Source organism: Callospermophilus lateralis, chromosome 3 (genome assembly GCF_048772815.1).
Source record: "Callospermophilus lateralis isolate mCalLat2 chromosome 3, mCalLat2.hap1, whole genome shotgun sequence".
Lineage (NCBI taxonomy): Eukaryota > Metazoa > Chordata > Mammalia > Rodentia > Sciuridae > Callospermophilus > Callospermophilus lateralis.
Window position 1 is genome coordinate 117,009,093 of NC_135307.1, and position 19,362 is coordinate 117,028,454.

Below are 19,362 nucleotides of genomic sequence, written 5' to 3' on the forward strand. Positions count from 1 at the left end.
AAAGAAAAAAAAAGAAAACGCATCAGAAAATGTTTGGTAAGGCAAGACCAAGGCAGGGACAAGGAATTTTTTGAAAGGCTTTGGGAGAAAAGTAATGTGGAAGGCAAGCCACCCACTTGCTCCCTCTGAAAACCCACTGGCTACTCCCTAGACTGTGGATATCTCAGAAGCATGAGCCTCTTCTGGCCATAACTGTCACATAACAATCACCCTGAATACTGGCATAGCCCTGCTCCAGCCTTGGGTACAACCTAAGGCTGTCATACCCCAAAGCACCAAAGAGTCTGGGGGCTACTGCTACCAATCCCCAAGGTGAACAAGGGAATTATACAGCATTCCATGATGTGGATCTAAAATCCTCTATTTGGGGCCCAGAACCAGGGGCCAACCCTGCTCCCTGATGCCACAGCACCAAGACCGCACACTCTGCTTGCCCCCCTGCCTCTACCAGCTCAGATCAGCCAGAAAGGCCAAACACTGGACAAAGCAGGAGAGTTGATGACCATCAGGTATATTGGGGAGAAGAGAAATGGAGACATCTTCACAAGTGTCTCCCATCAGCAGCAGCAGCCTTTGTAACTTGCTGGGGGTTCAGAAGGAGCAGGGAGTTCATGGGGCTCCTCCGGCAAAGATGAGTTCCAGGGCTGCTTGGATGTCCCCACCAGTAGCCTGAAGGGCCCGCAGGCTTAGCTCATCATCCTGGATGCCCATGTCACGCAGCTGCTGCAACTGGGGCTGCCACTGACTCTGTGGAAAGACAGGGTAGACAGAAGCTGTTAACTGGGACCCTAATGAAGATGCAATTAGGTCTATACTTTCAGGGAAAAGAAAAAAAGATGGGACTCCTAGGGCAAAGGTGGTATACTAAGTTCCATGGAATGGGGACTTCAGGAACATTAAAAGGCTTGAGGGCTAAGAACACAAATTTAAAGTTTTACAGTAAGAAAGGGTCAAAAGAGAAAATGCAAATTACTGTCTCAATTCTTTCTCTTGTGTGCATGTGTGCATACACACACACAAATAAATGGGAGAGGAATAAAACTAGTTTTGTTTTTTAGCATAATATGTAGTGAAAAGTCTTACTCTTATCTAGTCCAACTCCTACCCCAAGTAACCTATTTTATTTCTTTCAAGGAATATAAATGTATATTCCTAGGCAAGCACTCTACCATTGAGCTACATCCCCAGCCCTTTTAAAAAAAAAAATACTCTTTGTAACAGGATCTCACTAAATAACCTGAGCTGGCCTTTAACATAATTAATCTATCTTGGAGATCTTTCCATATTGGTACATAAAAGAACTTTTTAATACTCACACAATATTCTAACACATGTGTGTCCTTAAAACACACAAAAACTGGGCTGTTTCCAATCTTTTGCTATCATAAAAGCTGCAGTGACTGACTCTACAACTGTCATTTTCTACAGGCACATAAACCTCCAGAACAAATTCTGAGAAAAGGGGTTGCTGGAATTATTATATGGGTTTAATAGCTATCTGTACTTCCTTTCCAATGAATAGTCTGTTCATATTCTTTGCCACCACTTTGTGAAGCTGGGGATCAAACCCAGGACCTGTGCATGCTAGGCAAATACTCTACCACTGAGTTACATCAGTCCCTTTGCCTATTTTTCTATGGAGTTATTTGTCTTAATTTCTAGAACCTCTATACATCAGGAAGATTTCATCCTCTGTATGATACGTTAGACTTTCCCCCTCAGTTTAGTTAGCCTTTGTTTAGTTTTTGTAGTTATTGTTATTTGGGTTTGATTTGCAGGCAGAACTCAAATTTTGAGTTATAAACTCAAAATTTATAACTCTTTTTTTTTTGGGGGGGGGGCGGGTACTGGGGATTGAACCCAAGGGCACTTAACCACTGAACAACATACCAAGGCCTTTTTATTTTTTATTTTGAGATAGAATTTCACTAAGTTGCTTAGGGCCTTGCTAAATTGCTGAGGCTGGCCTCAAACTTGCAATCTTCCTGCCTCAGCCTTCCAAGCTGTTAGGATTACAGGCATGCACCACCATGCCTGGCTTATAACTCTTATTTAATGGTTCCTGGATTCTTAGTTTCAGCCATGAAAGGACCTTACCTACTATAAGGATTTAAAGAAATACACTCACATTTTATTCTAGTATTTTCATAGTGTCATTAATATCCCTACTTCATGATAGGAAGAAGTATGCAATGTAAGGAAAACTGTGTGTATACATGCAGGAAGAAGGCAGTGGGGAAGAAAGGCAAATGCAAAGAGCCAGGCAGGGGTGAGATTGTGAAGCACACATCAACTCAGGGGACTGATGCAGGAGGAGTCTAAGTTCAAGGTCAGCCTCAGCAACTCAGCAAGGACCTAAGCAACTTAGTGAGACCCTGTATCAAAAAATAAAAAGGGCAGAGAGATGTGGCTCAGTGGTTAAGTGCCCCTAGGTTCAATCCTCAGTACCAAAAAAAAAAAAAAAAAAGCACACATCAACATGGAGGCATTTGATAGGTCAGGTGGAACCAAGGCAAGTGCAGAGCTACAGAGCCAAGTGAACAGGCATGTCACAGGGGAAGATGAAAGCATGGAGAAGTTGTCTTCATGTCCTGTGCCTATTACCCTCATTGTCCCTAAGGGCCAGTGGGATAGTGAAAACCACATGGGTCTGAACTCTGTCTTTTCCATTTCATGGCTTTGGGATCTAGACAAGTTCTAGGAATGACACTCCCTGAAGAGGCTTACTGTAAGGAATAAAGGAAGCAGACATAAAGCTAACAGCTCACGTGTGGAGGCATGTGATAAAATGCTAAGGCCTTGGGTTTTCCACTTAGCTGCTAGGGTGACCCTTCCTCTTCTTCAAACCTGCCAAGTCTCCCTCCTTAAGTTGGCATTTAAGGGTCCTCACACCCAGCATACCCAGGCTCCCTTTCTCAGTTCCATCTCAGAACTTTTTACACTGGGATGCTGCACTGTACCTTGAAGTTTTGTTTGTGTGTGTGTGTTTTGTTTTGTTTTTAATATTTTTTAGTTGTAGTTGACACAATACCTTTTATTTATTTTTATGTGGTGCTGAGGATCGAACCCAGGGCCTCGTATATGCTAGGCGAGCACTCTACCACTGAGCCACAACCCTAGCCCCTGGAGCCTTGTAGTTTTAAGTATATAATATATGCCTCCACACATTTGCTCAAACAGGGAGTTGCCTCCACCTGGAAACTATTCCTTCCCTACCACAAACATCTCTTTTCCCTATTTGGTTAACTGCTAATTCTTGCTGGCTGTGGTGGTGCATGTCTATAATCCCAGCAGCTTGGGAGACAGAAGAATCTCAAGTTCAAAGGCAGGCTCAGCAATTTATTGGAGCGCTAAGCAACTTAGTGAGACCCTGTCTCCATAGAAAATATGAAAAAAGGCTGGGGATGTGGCTCAGTTGTTAAGTACCCCTGGGTTTAATCCCCAGTACCCTCCCCCCGCAAAAAAAAAAAAAAAAAAAAAAACCTGTTAATTCTTTGACAATCAGCTTAAATAACCCTTCCTAAGAAAAATTTTGCCTAACTAAGCCCTCACTTCAAGAAGCTGGGTTTCTCACCTTATTGCTCCCTAGTTCCAAACCTGCCTGGTGCCCCATTATGGCAGGGATGAGAACCAGTTTTCCCGATGCCCCTGCATCTGGAGCCAGACCTCGTATTACATATGCTCAGTGATCAGCTCATGCTCACTGAATGAATGAATGACTTCCTGACTAAAACTGACATGATTATACAAGCCAGGCAGTCAGGGGAGTCAGGTCATGGTCACTGGGAGCAGGAGTAGAAGCCACAGGGACAACTGTCCTTGGTAAGAACACTCCTCACCTGTCACACCCCATGCCCATACCTAGAACGAAGCATGCCAAATGAGAAGGACTCCATAGCACAGAAAAAGGATTGGCTTCTAAAGCAACAAGAGGGTCACATGGAAGTCAGGAAATGGGGAAGACTGACCTGAAGGCTGGGCTGCCCAGAGGCCTGCAGGGCATGCTGGAGGGCTTGACTGAAGAGATCATTGGTGATGGGTGTTCCTGACTGGACACCAGAAGACATTGGTGAGGTCCCTGATGAATGGCCCTAGAGACAAATCAATCAGAGTCACCTCAAGAACTATCTCAACTCGCTACAGATATCTACAATTATCATATCACCCCATATGCTTCTTGGGTACCCAACTACTATCTCCCAACAGGGATCTGCTATGAAACAACCACATGAAGGTACCTAAAAGCTATTTATGTGGGCAAAAAAAGTTCCATTTTCTTCCACTCCATGAAAACGGACTTTAAGCCCACAAGCCAGTCTAAGACTCCAGTTCTGGGAGAAGGCCTTGGAAGCTGGAGTAACTCATCACCAAGAATGCTTAAGTTGGTGATACCTAGTCCCAGTCAGGGATGAGGAAGGGCATATTACATGAGGGGAGATTCTTCTGAATACTAGGAGGAATTAGCCTGGCCTATGTCAAACCTCTTAGCCCTACAGGCAAATGAGGGGAAAGTCACCTGAGCTGTACCAAGAAATCCCACCAGGGACTTCAGGGTATAGCTCAAACCAGATCTAGCACCAGGGTCAGCAAAGGCAAATCCTATTCTATCACTGGGGAGCTTCTCCCTTGGGGGCATGGCCTTGATATTCCAAGTCCTCTCTCCATACCTGGGTGCCAGGAGTTGGTGTGTGAGAGCTGCTTTCTGGCGTGCTGGCCAGGGCCAGGGCAGTGGCCAGTTCACTCTGGGTGATGGGACGGGGTCCAGCAGCTCCACTGTACCCCAGGGAGGCTGGTCGAGAGCTGGATGTGCTGCTAGAGGGTGTAGATCGGGTGCTCTGGAGAAGGGAGGATCCAGAATCAGGAAAAGACACTGAAATCCCCAAAGGAACCTCTCTCCACTCCAGAAACAGTTCCTGGGAAGACTGCCTAAGCTCCCAGATCCCAAAAAGAATACAGAAAAGGAACAGTATGACAAAGTCTTGGCCCCCCAAAGGGCCTACCTATGACCACTTCTCAGCCTTAGGAGTACCAAGTCCCAGGGAGGGGCTTATTCCTAGCACCATCTCCCCTAAGCAGCAGGCAGTCGGGCCACTTACTGGGTGAAAGTCATCCTCATCATCTGAGAGCCCTTCAAACAGGAAGCCACCTGGAAGAGAGTGAACAGATTTCAGGAAGAAGAACAGAAAGGCACAGGCGCAGCTCCAGATCTCAGCTCAAGTTACTCCAAATTCATATTTCATCTCCCCTTGGAAAATTACAGGACAGATGCACTTCCTGACTCAAACTGAGAGTTCCCAAGGAACGCCCTCTGCCAACACTATACATAGCTGCTGAGGAAAGCAAATCCTTGGGCCATTACCGGCTCCTGAAGTGCCTACGGTACTCTCTTCTGGAGCTTACCTGGCATATCTCTGTACGAGCTGGAGGGCATGCTTCGGGAAGAGGACTCAGCTCCTGGCATTGGGGTACTACCTGCTACTGAGTGCAGAACCAGGATGATGGCATTGACCAGGGCTGGGTGAGCAGGTACCAATCTAAGACAGGACAAGAAAAACCCGAGGGTGACCAAGAAGGAAAAAGACATCCTCAACCACGACAGTTCTGAGTACCCCCTCACTATGACAGAGATGCCTTTCCTGCCCTGCCTTCAGCATCTTATGCCAAGAAGCTGATCCGCCCTCAGCAATGAAGCAAGGCCTTCAGTTTCTGGAATCTACTGCAAATCCATCACTTTCATCTCAGACAAAGCATGATGGGAAATGCATAGGCTGGTGGGCTCAGGTTCTGGTCCTAGACAACATTCTTACTTTGACAGCTTCCTTCTCGGTCTCTGGGTAGGGTTATTTCCACTGGCAAAACAAGGGGATGTGGCCTTTTCTGTCCCTTCTAGCTCTAATATTTTAGAGAGAGCTTAAATCCTTCAGGGACTCTCTAACATCTACCAAACAAAATCTAAACTGTCCCAGGCACCCAAAGCCCTGTCCCACATAATTTTGCTTCATCCTGACACTCTTCACATGTCCCTGACTTTAAGCTTTACCATTCCCAAACAGCCTTTGCTCCTTCTCACCTCCTAACATATTCAGAAGGTGGATCTAGTGACAGGCTGAGGATGGGCTCCAAGAGCACAATCCTGGGCAACAATTAGGTTTCTGGCCTAACCACATGAGAATAGACATGATGCCCTCTAATATGATGATTACACTTACGTATCCAGCATGTTAGGATCAGCAAAAACAGAGAAGAGGTCCTTGTCTTGGAGAACTCCTAAAAGAGAACACAACCCTCTTCAGAGAATGGAAATCTGGTCAGATCCAGGATGGTGAAGAGGCACTAGTCTCGGAACAACTAGTTCAACAGGAACATAGGACCTGCCCTAATGAGAAGAGGAGGAAACACCCCAAGCAACACAATCCAAGTACACTACTTCCTCTTCCAGTGGGATGTTCCCCTGCCCTGAACCTCCCCACTGTGCTTCAAACACTGAGCATTAACACACCAGTCTTCCTCCTCTGTATCTTTGGGTTCCCTCATCCATCAAGTTGTATAGGAAGTCTTCCCTTCAGTGACTGAAGTGATTCAGGCTAACTGTAGCCCTCATCTGGCATGCTCACACCCTCATTTATTATGCTATTTAGACCATTATCACTCTGGAGGACTGAGAACTCTTAGGGGATGAGTACGTAAAACACATCTTGATCACTTTCCTCTTCCCGCAAGACCAGTGATTCTTGAAAAAATGGTGAGAATCACTTTAGGGTTATGGCCTTCTCCCGGTTTCTCCTTTTCCAACAACTCTTATTTCCTCAAATCCTTTCCTGAACTTACCCAAAGCAATGGGGTCACTGCTGAGGCCTGGGGTAGCCACAATGATTTGATCCAAAGACTCTTTGTTGCTGAGCATCTTAAAGACCTGCAGGAGAAACAGGGAGGACTAAGCATTTCAACTAGTTTCAAACATTCATCAAATGCCCACACTCTGCTCAAAGACTTCCTCCCTCTACATGTTTGCACATACACCATCACAACGAAACAATACCCCCGGAAATAGATGAACCTCGTTTTACTCTGAGATTGTGGCTTACTGGAAAGGAAACAAAGAATTGAAAAAAAAAAAAAGGCAAGTATACCTCAATCTCTGTGGTTCTTTTCCCCACCATAGTTCTAACACTTGCAAAATGAAAGGTCTCATTACAAGCCCAATAACAAAGGTTTCTCTAGATCCCAAAAGCCTTTTAAAATCTCCATACAATTACTATTTCATATTCATATATACTGGGAAGTTCACAGCTGTATTAATTTTCCTGTCAACTTTCCTACAGAAAAGCATCAGCCCATTCCCCAGTGAGGAAACCAATGTTAAGGGGTGGTAGGCACTCAGTTCAGCCAAAGACAAAGAATGAGGCCCAGCAAAAACTGTGTAGATACTTTGGCTACTGCCATATTCATTCCATGAGGCCAGTATGAGAGAGGTTATATCATTATCATTAGAGGGAATCAACACCAACTAACACCTAGCTAAGACAGGCTCTTGGGGAAAAGATAGGGTTCTACTGAGGCCCACAGACAAGGCAACACTCCCAGAAGAACTCTTGGTTGCTGGTTGCTGTGGCAACGGGACTCCCAGCTCCCACTCTCCACCATCAACACTAGCATTCACACCCTCTTCCTGCAGCCCCAGCTCACACTCACCGCCTCCCTGTAGGAGGAGCTGCTGTGCAAAGCAGTGTGCAGAACCCGGAACTCCCTCAAGGCAGCCACTTTGTCCACAGGTTCTGGGGGACAAGACACAGTTAACCTTGTTATGTCCTTGCCACAGACATAATAACATCATTTCAGCAAATGGCCATTTGCAACCTGGTCCACACATTCCCTTCCCTCATCACTCTGTAAGAATGTGAGAATCCACTCAGACCCATTTGTGCCACAGATGTGAAAACTGCACTCTCCTTTAAGTAGTTTTAGTAGATAAAAAAAACAAATTCAAGTTCAGGCCAAGGGAATCTTACCACATGAAAGGGTGTTCTGATCAACAACTAACTACAGGAATTCTAGGCTTCTTACATTTGACAAGGAGGAAGGTAAAATCAACTCAGTACACTTTTATGCAAGGATTTAAATAAGTGCTCTGCAAACCATCTTAACAATACAGTGCTATTCTAACAGAGTATGTTAACAGAAATAGAACACAGAGTTGTATATGTACTTTCTAGTAAAACTATGTAAAAAGTGTCAGTGTGTCTGTGGCCCAAAGCTGGAGGGGACAAGAGGATAAGAGCACTTAGATAAGTAACAGGTCCAAGGGGTAACTATTTTCTTCTTGGTATTCTTTCATGTTTCTGTAATATTATTTTCAATCTAAAAAAAAAATCTAAATCTAAATCTAAAAAAAAAAAAAAAAGAAGGACCAAGAAAACACACTGTGCTCCCAAGGCTCTTAAAAACTTTTTATAACATGCCCAACAGCAAGGCCCCAAAATCCTCTTTGATCTTTAGACACTAATTCATACATAAGGGAAAGTTTAGTAATAACCTCAGCTACTTGTGGTTACTTTACCATGAAAGACCTCAGTCCATTTCAAAGAAATATGGGTAACAGCAAAGAGACCAGGTAGGTAGGAAGTTCATCCTGGGTCACACTTTTTAAAGTGAGGTAATCCTCACCAAGGGACTGCTACTTGTGTTTGTATGTTTGTATAGATTGTATCATCTGACTTCAGGGGCATACTACCAAGGAAAATGAACTGTACTCCTGGATACAGTGTAGCAGTCATGTCCTATAGCCCTAATAACAAGGGCTCTTTCAAAAAATACTCAACTTAAATAAATTACCTAACTTACTCATTTAACAAACACATACTAAGCATGTACCCTGTGCCTGGCTTTGGGCAAGTCACAGGAAGCAAAAAATAAGAATCTTTACGAACAAAGGAATTCTTGGGGCAGTAGGAGAAATGAGATTAGATCAAACACACAATTATGAAACACCACACTGATGGCCTCAGCAGATATGTGAATGCAAGCAAGGGCACTGGCCATCTCTGAGAGACAGGACCAGGATCCACAGCCACCTCCCAGGGAAGATCTGAGAGGGGCACTTAAGGTAGAGCAGATGTTTACTTAGGGAAGAAGCTCTTCCAAGCCTAAGTGAGAACATGTGCAAAGATATGGAAGAAAAAGAATGTGGTGTTCGGAAGGAACAGCAAGTCATTTTTTATGTCTGGAGCTCAGGGTACACATCCCTGCTCAAATAGCAGGCTAAAGTAAAATCTTGAGAATTTATAACACACCATAGAGAAACACCAAAGGGATCCAGGTGGGAAGGGAGAGACAGGCCAGTTTTCATCCTATAAGCTCTCATCTAGTGGGAGAAGAATGTACTTCCTTTGGAAGAAGAGTGCCAGAGGAGAAACTATATTTAAAGTATTGCCACAAAGCCATTTCTTTTCAGATTGAAAAGCTTCTTTTCGCCTCCCAATAAAACGTCCATTTGCTTAAAAAATAAATCTTCAGGCAGAAGTTAGGAGGAAATGGATTCTAAGTATTCTAAGCTAGCAATGAGCTAATAATAATGGGCATCTCTGTACCCTTTGAAGGGTGGGAGGTAGCTAGCCTATTGGAAAGCACTTTGTCTCTTGAACCTCTAAAACCTAGGTCCCTATCAGTACTTGCATTATGCTTTTTGTTTTATTTTTTGGTACTGGGGATTGAGCCCAGAGGTGCTTTACCACTGAGCTACATCCCCAGTCCTTTTTATTTTTTAAAACATGGTCTTACTAAGTTGCTGAGTCTAGCCTCAAGCGTGCAATCCTTCTACCTTAGTTTCTCAAATAGCTGGGATACGGGCATGTGTCACTGCATCTGACTCTTGCATTCATTTCTAAGTAAGTAACCTTCCCAATCCTTTTCCTTCATCTATAAAATGCTAATAATGTTACCTACCCTGCAGGGCCACTGTCATGATTAAGTGAGATATCAAAGGGGGAAAAACCTAGCTCACAGAAGCCATAAATATTCCTTTCTTTTGTTAATGCCCTCTAGCAAAAGAACGGCACCCAAACACAGGAGAACATCTGCATTTGAACAAGATGGGTTTACTGCTCACTACACAGAGGAGAATGCAAACCAAAGGGAACTATAAGGTGTCTCAACAAGATGATATTAGAAAGGACATAGAGGATTTAAGCTTTGAAGCCAGGTGCAATGGCACACATTTGTAACCCTAGCTACTTGGGAGGCTGAGACAAGATTACAGGTTGAGGCCAGCCTTGGCAACTTAGTAAGACCCTGTCTTACAATAAAAAATCAAAAGGGCTGGGATGAAGCTCAGTGACAAAGCACCTCTAGGTTCAACCCCAGAACAGGGGGAGGAAAAAAGATTTAAGCTTTGGCTGGGTAAGTTTGGGAAAAGTAGGATTTTGCTCTGAATTTGAAGCCATCAGGAAGTGGGGACAATTTCATGATTGGGTTTATTTTTGTTTGTTTGTTTTTAGTTTTTTTTAATACCGGGACTGAACCCTGAAGTGTTTAACCACTGAGCCATATCTCTAGCCCTTTTTATATCTTATTTAGAAACAAGGTCTCACTGAGTTGCTTAGAGCCTTGCTAAATTGCTAAGGCTGGCTTTGAACTTGTGATCCTCCTACCTCAGCCTCCTGAGCCGCTGGTATTACAGGCGTGCGCCACCACACCTGGCATGATTGGATGTTTTAATAACCCTTATTAAGAAGGAAGGAAAAAATACAGCAGTTACTGGTAAAGAAGCAACAGTCATGCTCATTAGCCAGAATAGGATACGTGATCACTTTTGCAGTTTGGACAATGTACAGGTTTTGGTCTCTGCTCAGAAATGATAAAGATCTTATTTTTGTCTTGATCCACGATGACCTCAGAATGTCCTTGTCTAAAGTTGGTGACTTGTGCATTTGTTCATGTTCCATGAAAGGACTCCAAGGTCTACTTGTGAGTACCAGGTCAACCCTTGGATGTCAAGGGATTCCTTTTTCTTTCTCACTTCCCATCAGAATACAAAAGAAGATGTTTTTTTGTCCTTTATGTTTAGAACTGAAAAGAGGGTAAATTTTCAAGCTGACAACAATCATGAACATTATAAAAATATGTCAAATTGACAATTTTTATATAGCTTGCCTTTATCTAGAGGAAACTTTTAAAACACAAATATAAAATTTAAATTATGAATTCCAAGTAGCACTTTCTATTAATAAATTAGAAAGGCTTTAAAGGCTTTGTATATTTTCTCCAAGAGTGACTTTAATGTTGTTGGAACATTTTCTGGAAAATAAATTACCAGTACATCAGGAGTTGTAAGCTGATTGAACAAATCATTGCCTGATGCAGTTGGCAGGATGATTTGCTCACAAGAAAACAAACTACAGCATTAGAGAAGTGCAAGAAGTTTCCAGCTTTCTTCTAATGACAACAGCAACAATAATAAAAGGAAACAAAGTTCATTCAGAAATAAGCTATTAATCTAAAGACTTTAAATGGAAACACATTCTCTGTCCATTAGAAAACATCAGGTAAAGAACTTAGAAAGTAGAGAATAAATCTCCTACCATTAGTGGCAATTTACTGTTTATCAATGTGATACAATCAAGTAATAAAGTCATTTCCTATTGACATTGTCTCTTTGTTCCACCCAGGCCCATGCCTCAAGAAAACACAATCCCTTCCCTTAAAGAAATTACAGAAACTCTGCTGGTCTGACTAAGGGCCAACGCTCACTCACCTGGTTTCTGATCAGGCTCAGGCCAGGATTTTCGCAGAACATGAACCGTGGACCCAGGCTGAATGCCATAGAAGTCAAGGGTCTGATCATCTTTCAGCTTCCGGCCACAGTAGATAAGATCTTAAAAAAAAAAAAAAAAACCTGTCCATTTATTTTGTTCCTCAAAACAATTTAGATGATTTTTGCCCCCTGAGAAACTTATTTTGGTTGGGCAGAAAGCTGGAGAATGATACATACTTTAAAACATACTCTTATTTAAGAAATACATTTTAGCCAAGTATGGTGGCCCACACCTGTAATTCCAGAGACTCCAAAGGCTAAGGTAGGAGGATTGCCATGTTTGAGGCCAGCCTTATCAAATCAGTAAGATCCTGTCTCAAAACTTGAAAATAAGTAAAAAGTATCTCAGTGGTAGAACACCCCTGGTTCAATCTCTAGTCCAAAAACAAAAGAAAGAAATTTAAACAACAATTGTTAGCAAGTACAAACCCACAAGATGGAGCTATACGGAATCCAACCATAAAAGAACTCTAGAACTTAACATTGTAGAAATTGCTCCACTTAAATGAGTGGGAAAATGTAAAAACAAGAAAGGATGAATCCAATCTGGTGAGGCAGAAAATACCTACTCACCAGTTAAAACCCTTAGCTATTATAAATTACATTTACAGCATAATTTAATTATATTATACTTAAACTCCTCCTTCCTCCACTTGAAATGCCCTTTTCTTCATTTCCTTATTTTCCATCTTCCCTCTAATCAACCAGCCAAACAAAAATTTTTCTAATCATTTCTTAAGATTTAAGGGATACATTGAGGAGCCTCCCCAGATCAACAACTCATTCCTTGACCTGCCCCAAATTTTTATCCTTTTAGAGAAAAAACTCAACAATATCATAGTTTAGGAATTGTGATGAAGCAGTTCCATGTAATACATGACTGAAATGGCAAGCAAGAGTTCTATTATGATTTGTGACTCGCCTAACACTCACTTCTCTGAAGTGTTAACATTATGAGGCAACAAATCCCAAGCCTTTAATTCACTCTGGTAATTCTGTAAGTATCCTCCCACATAAGAGATCAGAGCAGCAGTTCAAGCCCAGTCCACAGAGACTCACCAATCAGCTCAGGGTCTGGAACAGACTCCTGGAGTTCGCCAGCAATAAGCTGCTTCAGAAATGAAATACTATAGCCCCCTAGTGAGTATTCTCCAAGTTCTGTCTCTGGCAACCGAAGAATAGACTTTGGGGCAAGTGGCTGGTCAGCCAGCTTCACTGCCAGATGCCAGTCTGAGAGAGACATCCTCTCTCTTTCGCGCTCTCTCTTTCTCCCTGTAAAAGAATACAGCCTCAGTAGTTGAAGGACAGATCACCATCCTAATCCACTCCCACCCACCAGAGGGTTAAATAACAGATAATTCAGTGTGACAGTGTTAGAGAAGCATTGGATGCAACATCAGGAGGCCAGAACTAGATATGTGGCCCTCCCTTTATTCAGCTCTTTAGGCCTCAGTTTCTTCATCTTTAAAGTGGACATAAATACCATCCAATTTAATAGGAATGTTGTGAGGTTCAAGTGAGATTATCCAATCCTCTCCCTCCTATGCATTACTTGTTTCTGATTTTTTTCTTCATTTCTTGGTGGTTTATTTACAACAGCTTATATCAAGTACCTTGTTTATTTTCCCCCCTTGGTCTTTCTCTGTGAAAGATTTATGCTGCCACCCAACTCATGATTTTGAAATATAGAACTGATCAAGTCATTCCCCTGCTTAGAGCACCTCAATTGGCTTCAAACCACCTCTATGAATAAACTGAAACCTCCCAAAATCATTCCTTTTGCCTCCTGCCATCTTTCCTCTCTAACAGAGCCTTGCCCTGTGCCACTCTCCCAACAGGTTAAGTACACCTCACTATGTCTCCATTCAAAACAAAGCTCTCACCTTTGCTAATTTCCTGACTTTTCAAGTCTTCCTTTTTTGGTCTCTTAGCAGACTCCTACCAGGCCAACACAAATACAATCTCCTCTAAACTCTTTTTCCTGTTGTTCTCACTGGGCAAAACAGCTATTTACTTTCCACCAGCACACACACACCAACTCTTTAAAGTCCTTGAATACAAACATTAGAATTTTTTGCCTTTATTGTCCACATGCCTGGCACATATGGATGCCTAGAAGTCAAAAGTTCTGAGGATGGAAAAGTCTCGCAAAGCAAGGCAAGTCCTTGTTTTAGTCATCATTATTGCTTCCAAAGAGGTCTCTGAAAGGGTATTGGAAAAGAAAAGGCTGCCCATTCCATCTTAAAACATCCATACTCAAGGTACCATCCGCCTCCAGGTTTAAAACAAGATTTGAACACCAATCTCACTTAATCCTCACTGTTCCCCGGGGCAGGCATTATTGTCCACATTTTACAGATGATGGAATCAAGATTCAGAAAGGTGAAGTCACCTGGGCCAAGGTCACAGATAGCTAGTAGTGAGGTAGGAACACTGTCTGGTGGCTACTCCACCTCTCCGGTGGGACCAGTTATATAGCCGACCCACGTCGAGCCCGCGCGACCAGGGGCCCTGCGCCCTCACCCGTCCCGCGGAAGGAACCCGGCCGCAGAGCCGCCGGTGTAAACACTCACTCTGGCCCTCTCGCCGGAAACCGGAAGCTCCGCGCTGCATTCCGGGAGTTGCAGTTTCCGCTGCAGCCCCGCCCCTTATAAATAGTCCACCAGCAAGGGGCGCTAGTTGTCTTGCTTCCGGTTCCGGGGAGGCGTGGCTCTTTGTCCGTTTGAAATCCCCGGCGGGAGGGCTTTCGCGGGAGGTGATACTGTTTCCTGTCAGATTAACCGGCGATGTATTGAATTAGGAGGGCTGGTGTGGCTTTTTCCAAAGAGGTAAACAGACCGTGGATTCCCGCGCTCTCCTGAGAAGCCTATGAAGACCAGCGGTTCTGCAGGGCTGAGGGAACGCCCGTTGCTGGGCCGTCGGTGGGATGGCTGACCCCGGGTCCCCTCCCGCCTGGTTCCTGCCCTCCCGAAGGGCCTTTTCCCAGGCGGCCTCTTCAACAGGCCCCACCGATTCCCCGCAGACCTCACGGCGAAGATGGCTGTACTCGGGTGAAGTCAGCCTCTTGTGCTCCTCGCCGCTGAATTTTTGCAGGGGTCTTACCAATGGGATGTACAGGGACCCTTCAAAAATTGGGTCCTTGAGAGGAGTTACAAAGTCGGGTTCCTGGCACACCCTGAACATTCAGCGTTGAGGTTCATATAACATTCGTAGAGTCAGTGTGGGGAGGGGACTTTCCACTGAACTTTCAGAGAAACTGCATATTTTAGGTGATTGAAAAAGTGTCACATGGTTAAAATTAGATTGTGCTTGCACAACAGTTAGAATTAACTAAAATCAAAAAGGGGCTATGATTGGAGTCAAGGAATTAGTTAAAGAACTAAGGAAAGCAATAACAACAAAAGGAGGCTATAAGAAATGGGCTGGGTTTGTAGCTCAGAGGTAGAGCGCTTGCCTAGCATGTGTGGAGCACTGGGTTTGAAAGATATTGTGTCCACCTATAACTAAAAATTAATATTTAAGAAAAGAAGAAAATGAGTGCCCTGTGTGGTGTTGCATGACTCTAATCCCAGTGGCTTTGGAGGCTGAGGCTGGTGGATCCCAGGTTTGAAGCCAGCCTCAGCAACTTAGAGAGTCTATAGGCAACCTAAGCGCCTTCGGTTTCAATCCCTGGTACCAAAAAAGAAACAGAAAATGAAGTTGATCATAATAGATAGATCATAATAGAGATTGATCCTGCATGCATAGATGTAAAAGCTGAATTCTTGAACATTCCTCTATAGAGCCTGGGACTAGGGCAGTATTTGAGCAGGATAATTTGAAGAGTGCAGACAAACTGCATGTTTGGGAGGAGGCTAATCATGGAGCTCTGTCCTCAGTACCACAGGAAAATAAATTTAAAAAAGGTATTGTGTACAACTAAATATATATATATATATTTTAAAATCACATATCTGTGATTACAGGAAAGACAGGAAATCCTCAGGTACTAGACATGAAGAAGGAACTGAAAACATGACAGAGTTTGGGAGGAGGCTAATCATGGAGGTCCCCAAAGTCCTTTCCCTATCCTTCCCATCTTTAGATATACCCCCTCTTTCATGAATTTTTTTTTTTTTAAAAAACTGGGGATTGAACCCAGGGCACTTTACCACTGAGCTACATTCCTAGTCCTTTTTATTTTATTTGGAGACACATCTCCCTAAGTTGCTGAGGCTGGCCTCTTGCTATCCTCCTTTGTCAGGTTCTGGAGTCACTGGCATTACAGGTCCGGCTCAGAAACTCTTCCTAAGTGTACAGTTCTCTTGAGCTCTGTCCTATCTACTGTGGTACTTGCATCTAAACCCCATATTTTATTGTTTTATTAAACTTTTTTTTTTAAAGAGAATTTTTTAATATTTATTTTTTAGTTCTCAGTGGACACAACATCTTTGTATGTGGTGCTGAGGATCAAACCTGGGCCACAGGCATGCCAGGCAAGCGCGCTACCACTTGAGCCACATCCCCAGCCCCTGTTTTATTAAACTTTAATATTGTGTCTTCACTGCCTCCAGGAGAAACCAGGAACCCTGTCTCTCTTTTTTTTCCAAAGTGGAGCTGAATATACTAGCTGCTCATAAATTTCTGTTTTGGTTGATTTCATCATAATCTCCATGAAGGAATGGACTATGACTATCTTGTCCCCTTTACCTTCAGCAGTTGACCAGGGCATGGCACATAGCAGGTTAGCAATAAATATGTATTGAATGAATAATTCAGGCCAAAGCTATTTACCAAATGTCATTCTCTTGGTATAGCCTTATGTTCCCAAGAGAAGGAGGAATCTTCTCTGAGTTCTTCATCATACAGTATTCAAAAACACTGTGATGATAAATTATAAATGAGCAAATGAATAAAGGGATAACACAACTAAACAGGTTCTTTGGAAACCAAGTTAGCAAGTAGGTGCTGTGCTCCAAAACAAGAGTCAGATCTTAGAGAAAATTAGAACCTGGACACAAGACAAAGGTGGAGCAGATATTTGTTGAGAAGAAAAGTGTCCAGGCCCAGTCCTTCAGCCAATTCACATTTGGAGGCTTGTTACCTCATTAGCTCTTTCTAGAAAGTGCTGGGCAGTTATTAAACATTCAAGGGATTATTTGACCTAGTCGGTCACTCTGTTGGAAAACATAACAATGGACATTTGTATATTTAAGATAAAAATTTTCAAGATTACAAAATCAATACCAGGTTTCTAAGTCTGGCAAGATAGCAAACTAAAAGTATTTCTATTCCTACTACAAACACAAATGTGGTATAAAATAATGCACATTAAAAATCAGGTGGAGGCTAGGGTTGTGGCTCAGCGGTAGAGCACATAGCATGTGTGAGGCCCTGGGTTCGATCCTCAGCACCACAGGAAAATAAATAAAATAAAGGTATTGTGTCCAACTGCAACTAAAAATATATTTTTTTAATCACATAGCTGTGATTACAGAAAGACAGGAAATCCTCAGGTACTAGACATGAAGAAGGAACTGAAAACATGACAGTGAATTTGAGAGCAAATGAGTATTTCTCCAGAAAGATCTGTGGTCCTGAAATCTTGCTTGGGGATTTCTATTTTCACAATGAAGATTGGGCCCCTCAAAGGTTGAAACTACATAAAGTTGAAATCCTTAAAATATTTGCACCTTAAGTGAAAAGGCAGGCAAGAAAGGAAGAGAGAAAAAACGGAAGGAAAAGTGTATTAGCACTGTAAGAAGACAAAGTTCTTTCTGGCTCTAAGGGCAATGAAAGGGGAGTCTATGTGAAAAAAAAAAAATTGTTTTCCCTAAGAATATGAAACCTCAAGCATGTGCTTTATATATATTTGAGGTTAAACCTTCCAAGGCTATCCAGGAACATCCCAAACTGGTCCTGGTGCATTTTCCATAGCAAATATAAATCCTCTTTGGAGTAACACTTATTTTCTGAATTCTTAATCAAACAATGTTCAAAAGCATTATAATGATAAATTATAAATGAGCAAGTGAATAAAAGGATAACCCAGAACCAACCAAACAGGGTCTTTGGAAACCAAGTTAGCAAATAGGTGCTGTGCTCCAAAACAAGGGTCAGGCTTGGAGAAAAACATTTTTATGCTTAGACTTTGTATCAAACCCATACCATCTGACAGGTAAGAAGAAAAGCAAACTGAAAATGATTTCACACCAAGAATTAGCAAATATTTATGGAAACAATTCATTGTTAAGAGAGTCAACAACACCAAAAATGTCAGCTACTAGGAAGTCAGTAAGATAGGAAATAAAATTTACTAAAGACATAAAGATAACAAGTCTGTTAGACACAACACCAGCCAACCCACAAACAAGATTCCTCTCCACACTTGACTTCGAAGAGACCTGCAGATAAAGTCATTTCTGAAGAAGCACCTGATCATGTGGCAAGACCTGCTGGCACTCAAGAATGATACCACTGCTATGCAGCTTCACTTTGACTCTGGCAACAATGTCTTGGCCCAGTGGTCCTTCCCCTTCTCTTGAAGGAGGCCCTTCATCAGAGATCCCCCAGAAGATGCAACTGGAAGCCTCACAGCTGGAAGGGATTGCCTAAATGTAATGGTAGAGACAAATTACTATCTGCTGCTAGCTCTGTCCTGTGATCATGACCAAGAGGATGTGGTGAGCCAGACTTTCTCTTTAGGCTACCTTTATCACTTACCCGCAGGCCAAGCAGGTATAAGAGATCATCAATGTCTCCAACCTTGGCTCTAATCAGCTCCCTTAGTGTGCTACAGATCTTCCCACTCTGTGAATTCTCTGAGAGTCACCTGTCCAGTCTGGCCCCTGACTTCCTTGCCAGCATCTCCAAAATCTCTCCCCACCTTAGGATTTTCATTGTCTTTGTGTGACCTGCTGACTGGTCATCACCTGAGTGTATTTTCCTGACACTGCTGCAAAAAAATGAACTCTGTACAATCCAGCCAGATGACGGAGAAGTTGCAAAGGGGACAAATTCTTACCACCAAACACCATCTTCCTGTACCATGCACCTGCCTAACTCCATGGAACAGACCTCAGGTGGTGGTGCTGCTCCTATCTTGTCTGTTTATAGGACCCTTTTGCCCAAGACAAACCACCAACTGATGGACTTGCAGATACCTTGGGGCTGTGGCTTCTCTTTTTGGAGAAAAGTAACAGGTCAGTATAATTTTTTTTTAAGAAAACAATAACAAAAACAGAACCCCCTTTGCACTCAATTATCATCTTGGACTTTGGTACAATAAAGACAGACCTTGACACCCTGGACATCTTGGTGTATGTGAACCTACATCACAAGCTCTCAAAAGGAACTTGGAACTTCTGCTGAAACCTTGGAGTCAAGAACATTTCATTGGGTTTTTGTTTCTGTTTTGCCACATCCCCTCCCTTCCTCTGTTCATATGACTTGTCACCTTTCTCATTTTCTAGTTCCACCACTTTTGACTCACCAGGATGTACAGTTTACAATTGAACAAGAACAAACAGAAGGATTTTATTTCTTGGTGAGATGTGAAGAACTCAAATATGTGA

At 42.9% G+C, this 19,362-nt stretch overlaps 1 protein-coding gene across 3 annotated transcripts; it reads right to left on the minus strand.

Moving 5' to 3' along the window:
• Window positions 1–495: 495 nt before the first annotated feature.
• On the minus strand, window positions 496–14,430 carry Ubl7 (ubiquitin like 7). 3 transcript variants are annotated; one of them, XM_076851082.2, is made up of 11 exons: window positions 14,383–14,430; window positions 12,869–13,081; window positions 11,750–11,869; window positions 7,693–7,775; window positions 6,829–6,913; window positions 6,210–6,267; window positions 5,401–5,534; window positions 5,097–5,146; window positions 4,668–4,835; window positions 3,969–4,091; window positions 496–747 (listed from the first exon to the last, which is right to left on the minus strand). In XM_076851082.2, exons 1-11 carry the CDS (start codon window positions 14,420–14,422, stop codon window positions 610–612), a joined length of 1,212 nt encoding a protein of 403 aa, XP_076707197.1. In that variant the 5' UTR covers window positions 14,423–14,430; the 3' UTR covers window positions 496–609. The 3 variants fall into 3 exon arrangements, with proteins under 3 accessions (XP_076707197.1, XP_076707198.1, XP_076707199.1); XM_076851083.2 differs by having other exon boundaries at window positions 14,333–14,414; XM_076851084.2 differs by lacking the exon at window positions 14,383–14,430 and adding an exon at window positions 14,202–14,326.
• Window positions 14,431–19,362: the final 4,932 nt, after the last annotated feature.

Excerpts from the sequence above, each read along its gene's own strand:
- Ubl7 (XM_076851082.2), bottom strand. The coding sequence starts at position 14,422 with ATGCAGCGCGGAGCTTCCGGTTTCCGGCGAGAGGGCCAGA. Across the intron at positions 11,870-12,868 it reads TCCAGACCCTGAGCTGATTG|ATCTTATCTACTGTGGCCGG; the intron begins GTGAGTCTCTGT and ends TTTTTTTTTAAG. Across the intron at positions 6,268-6,828 it reads CAGTGACCCCATTGCTTTGG|GAGTTCTCCAAGACAAGGAC; the intron begins GTAAGTTCAGGA and ends GTTCTCTTTTAG.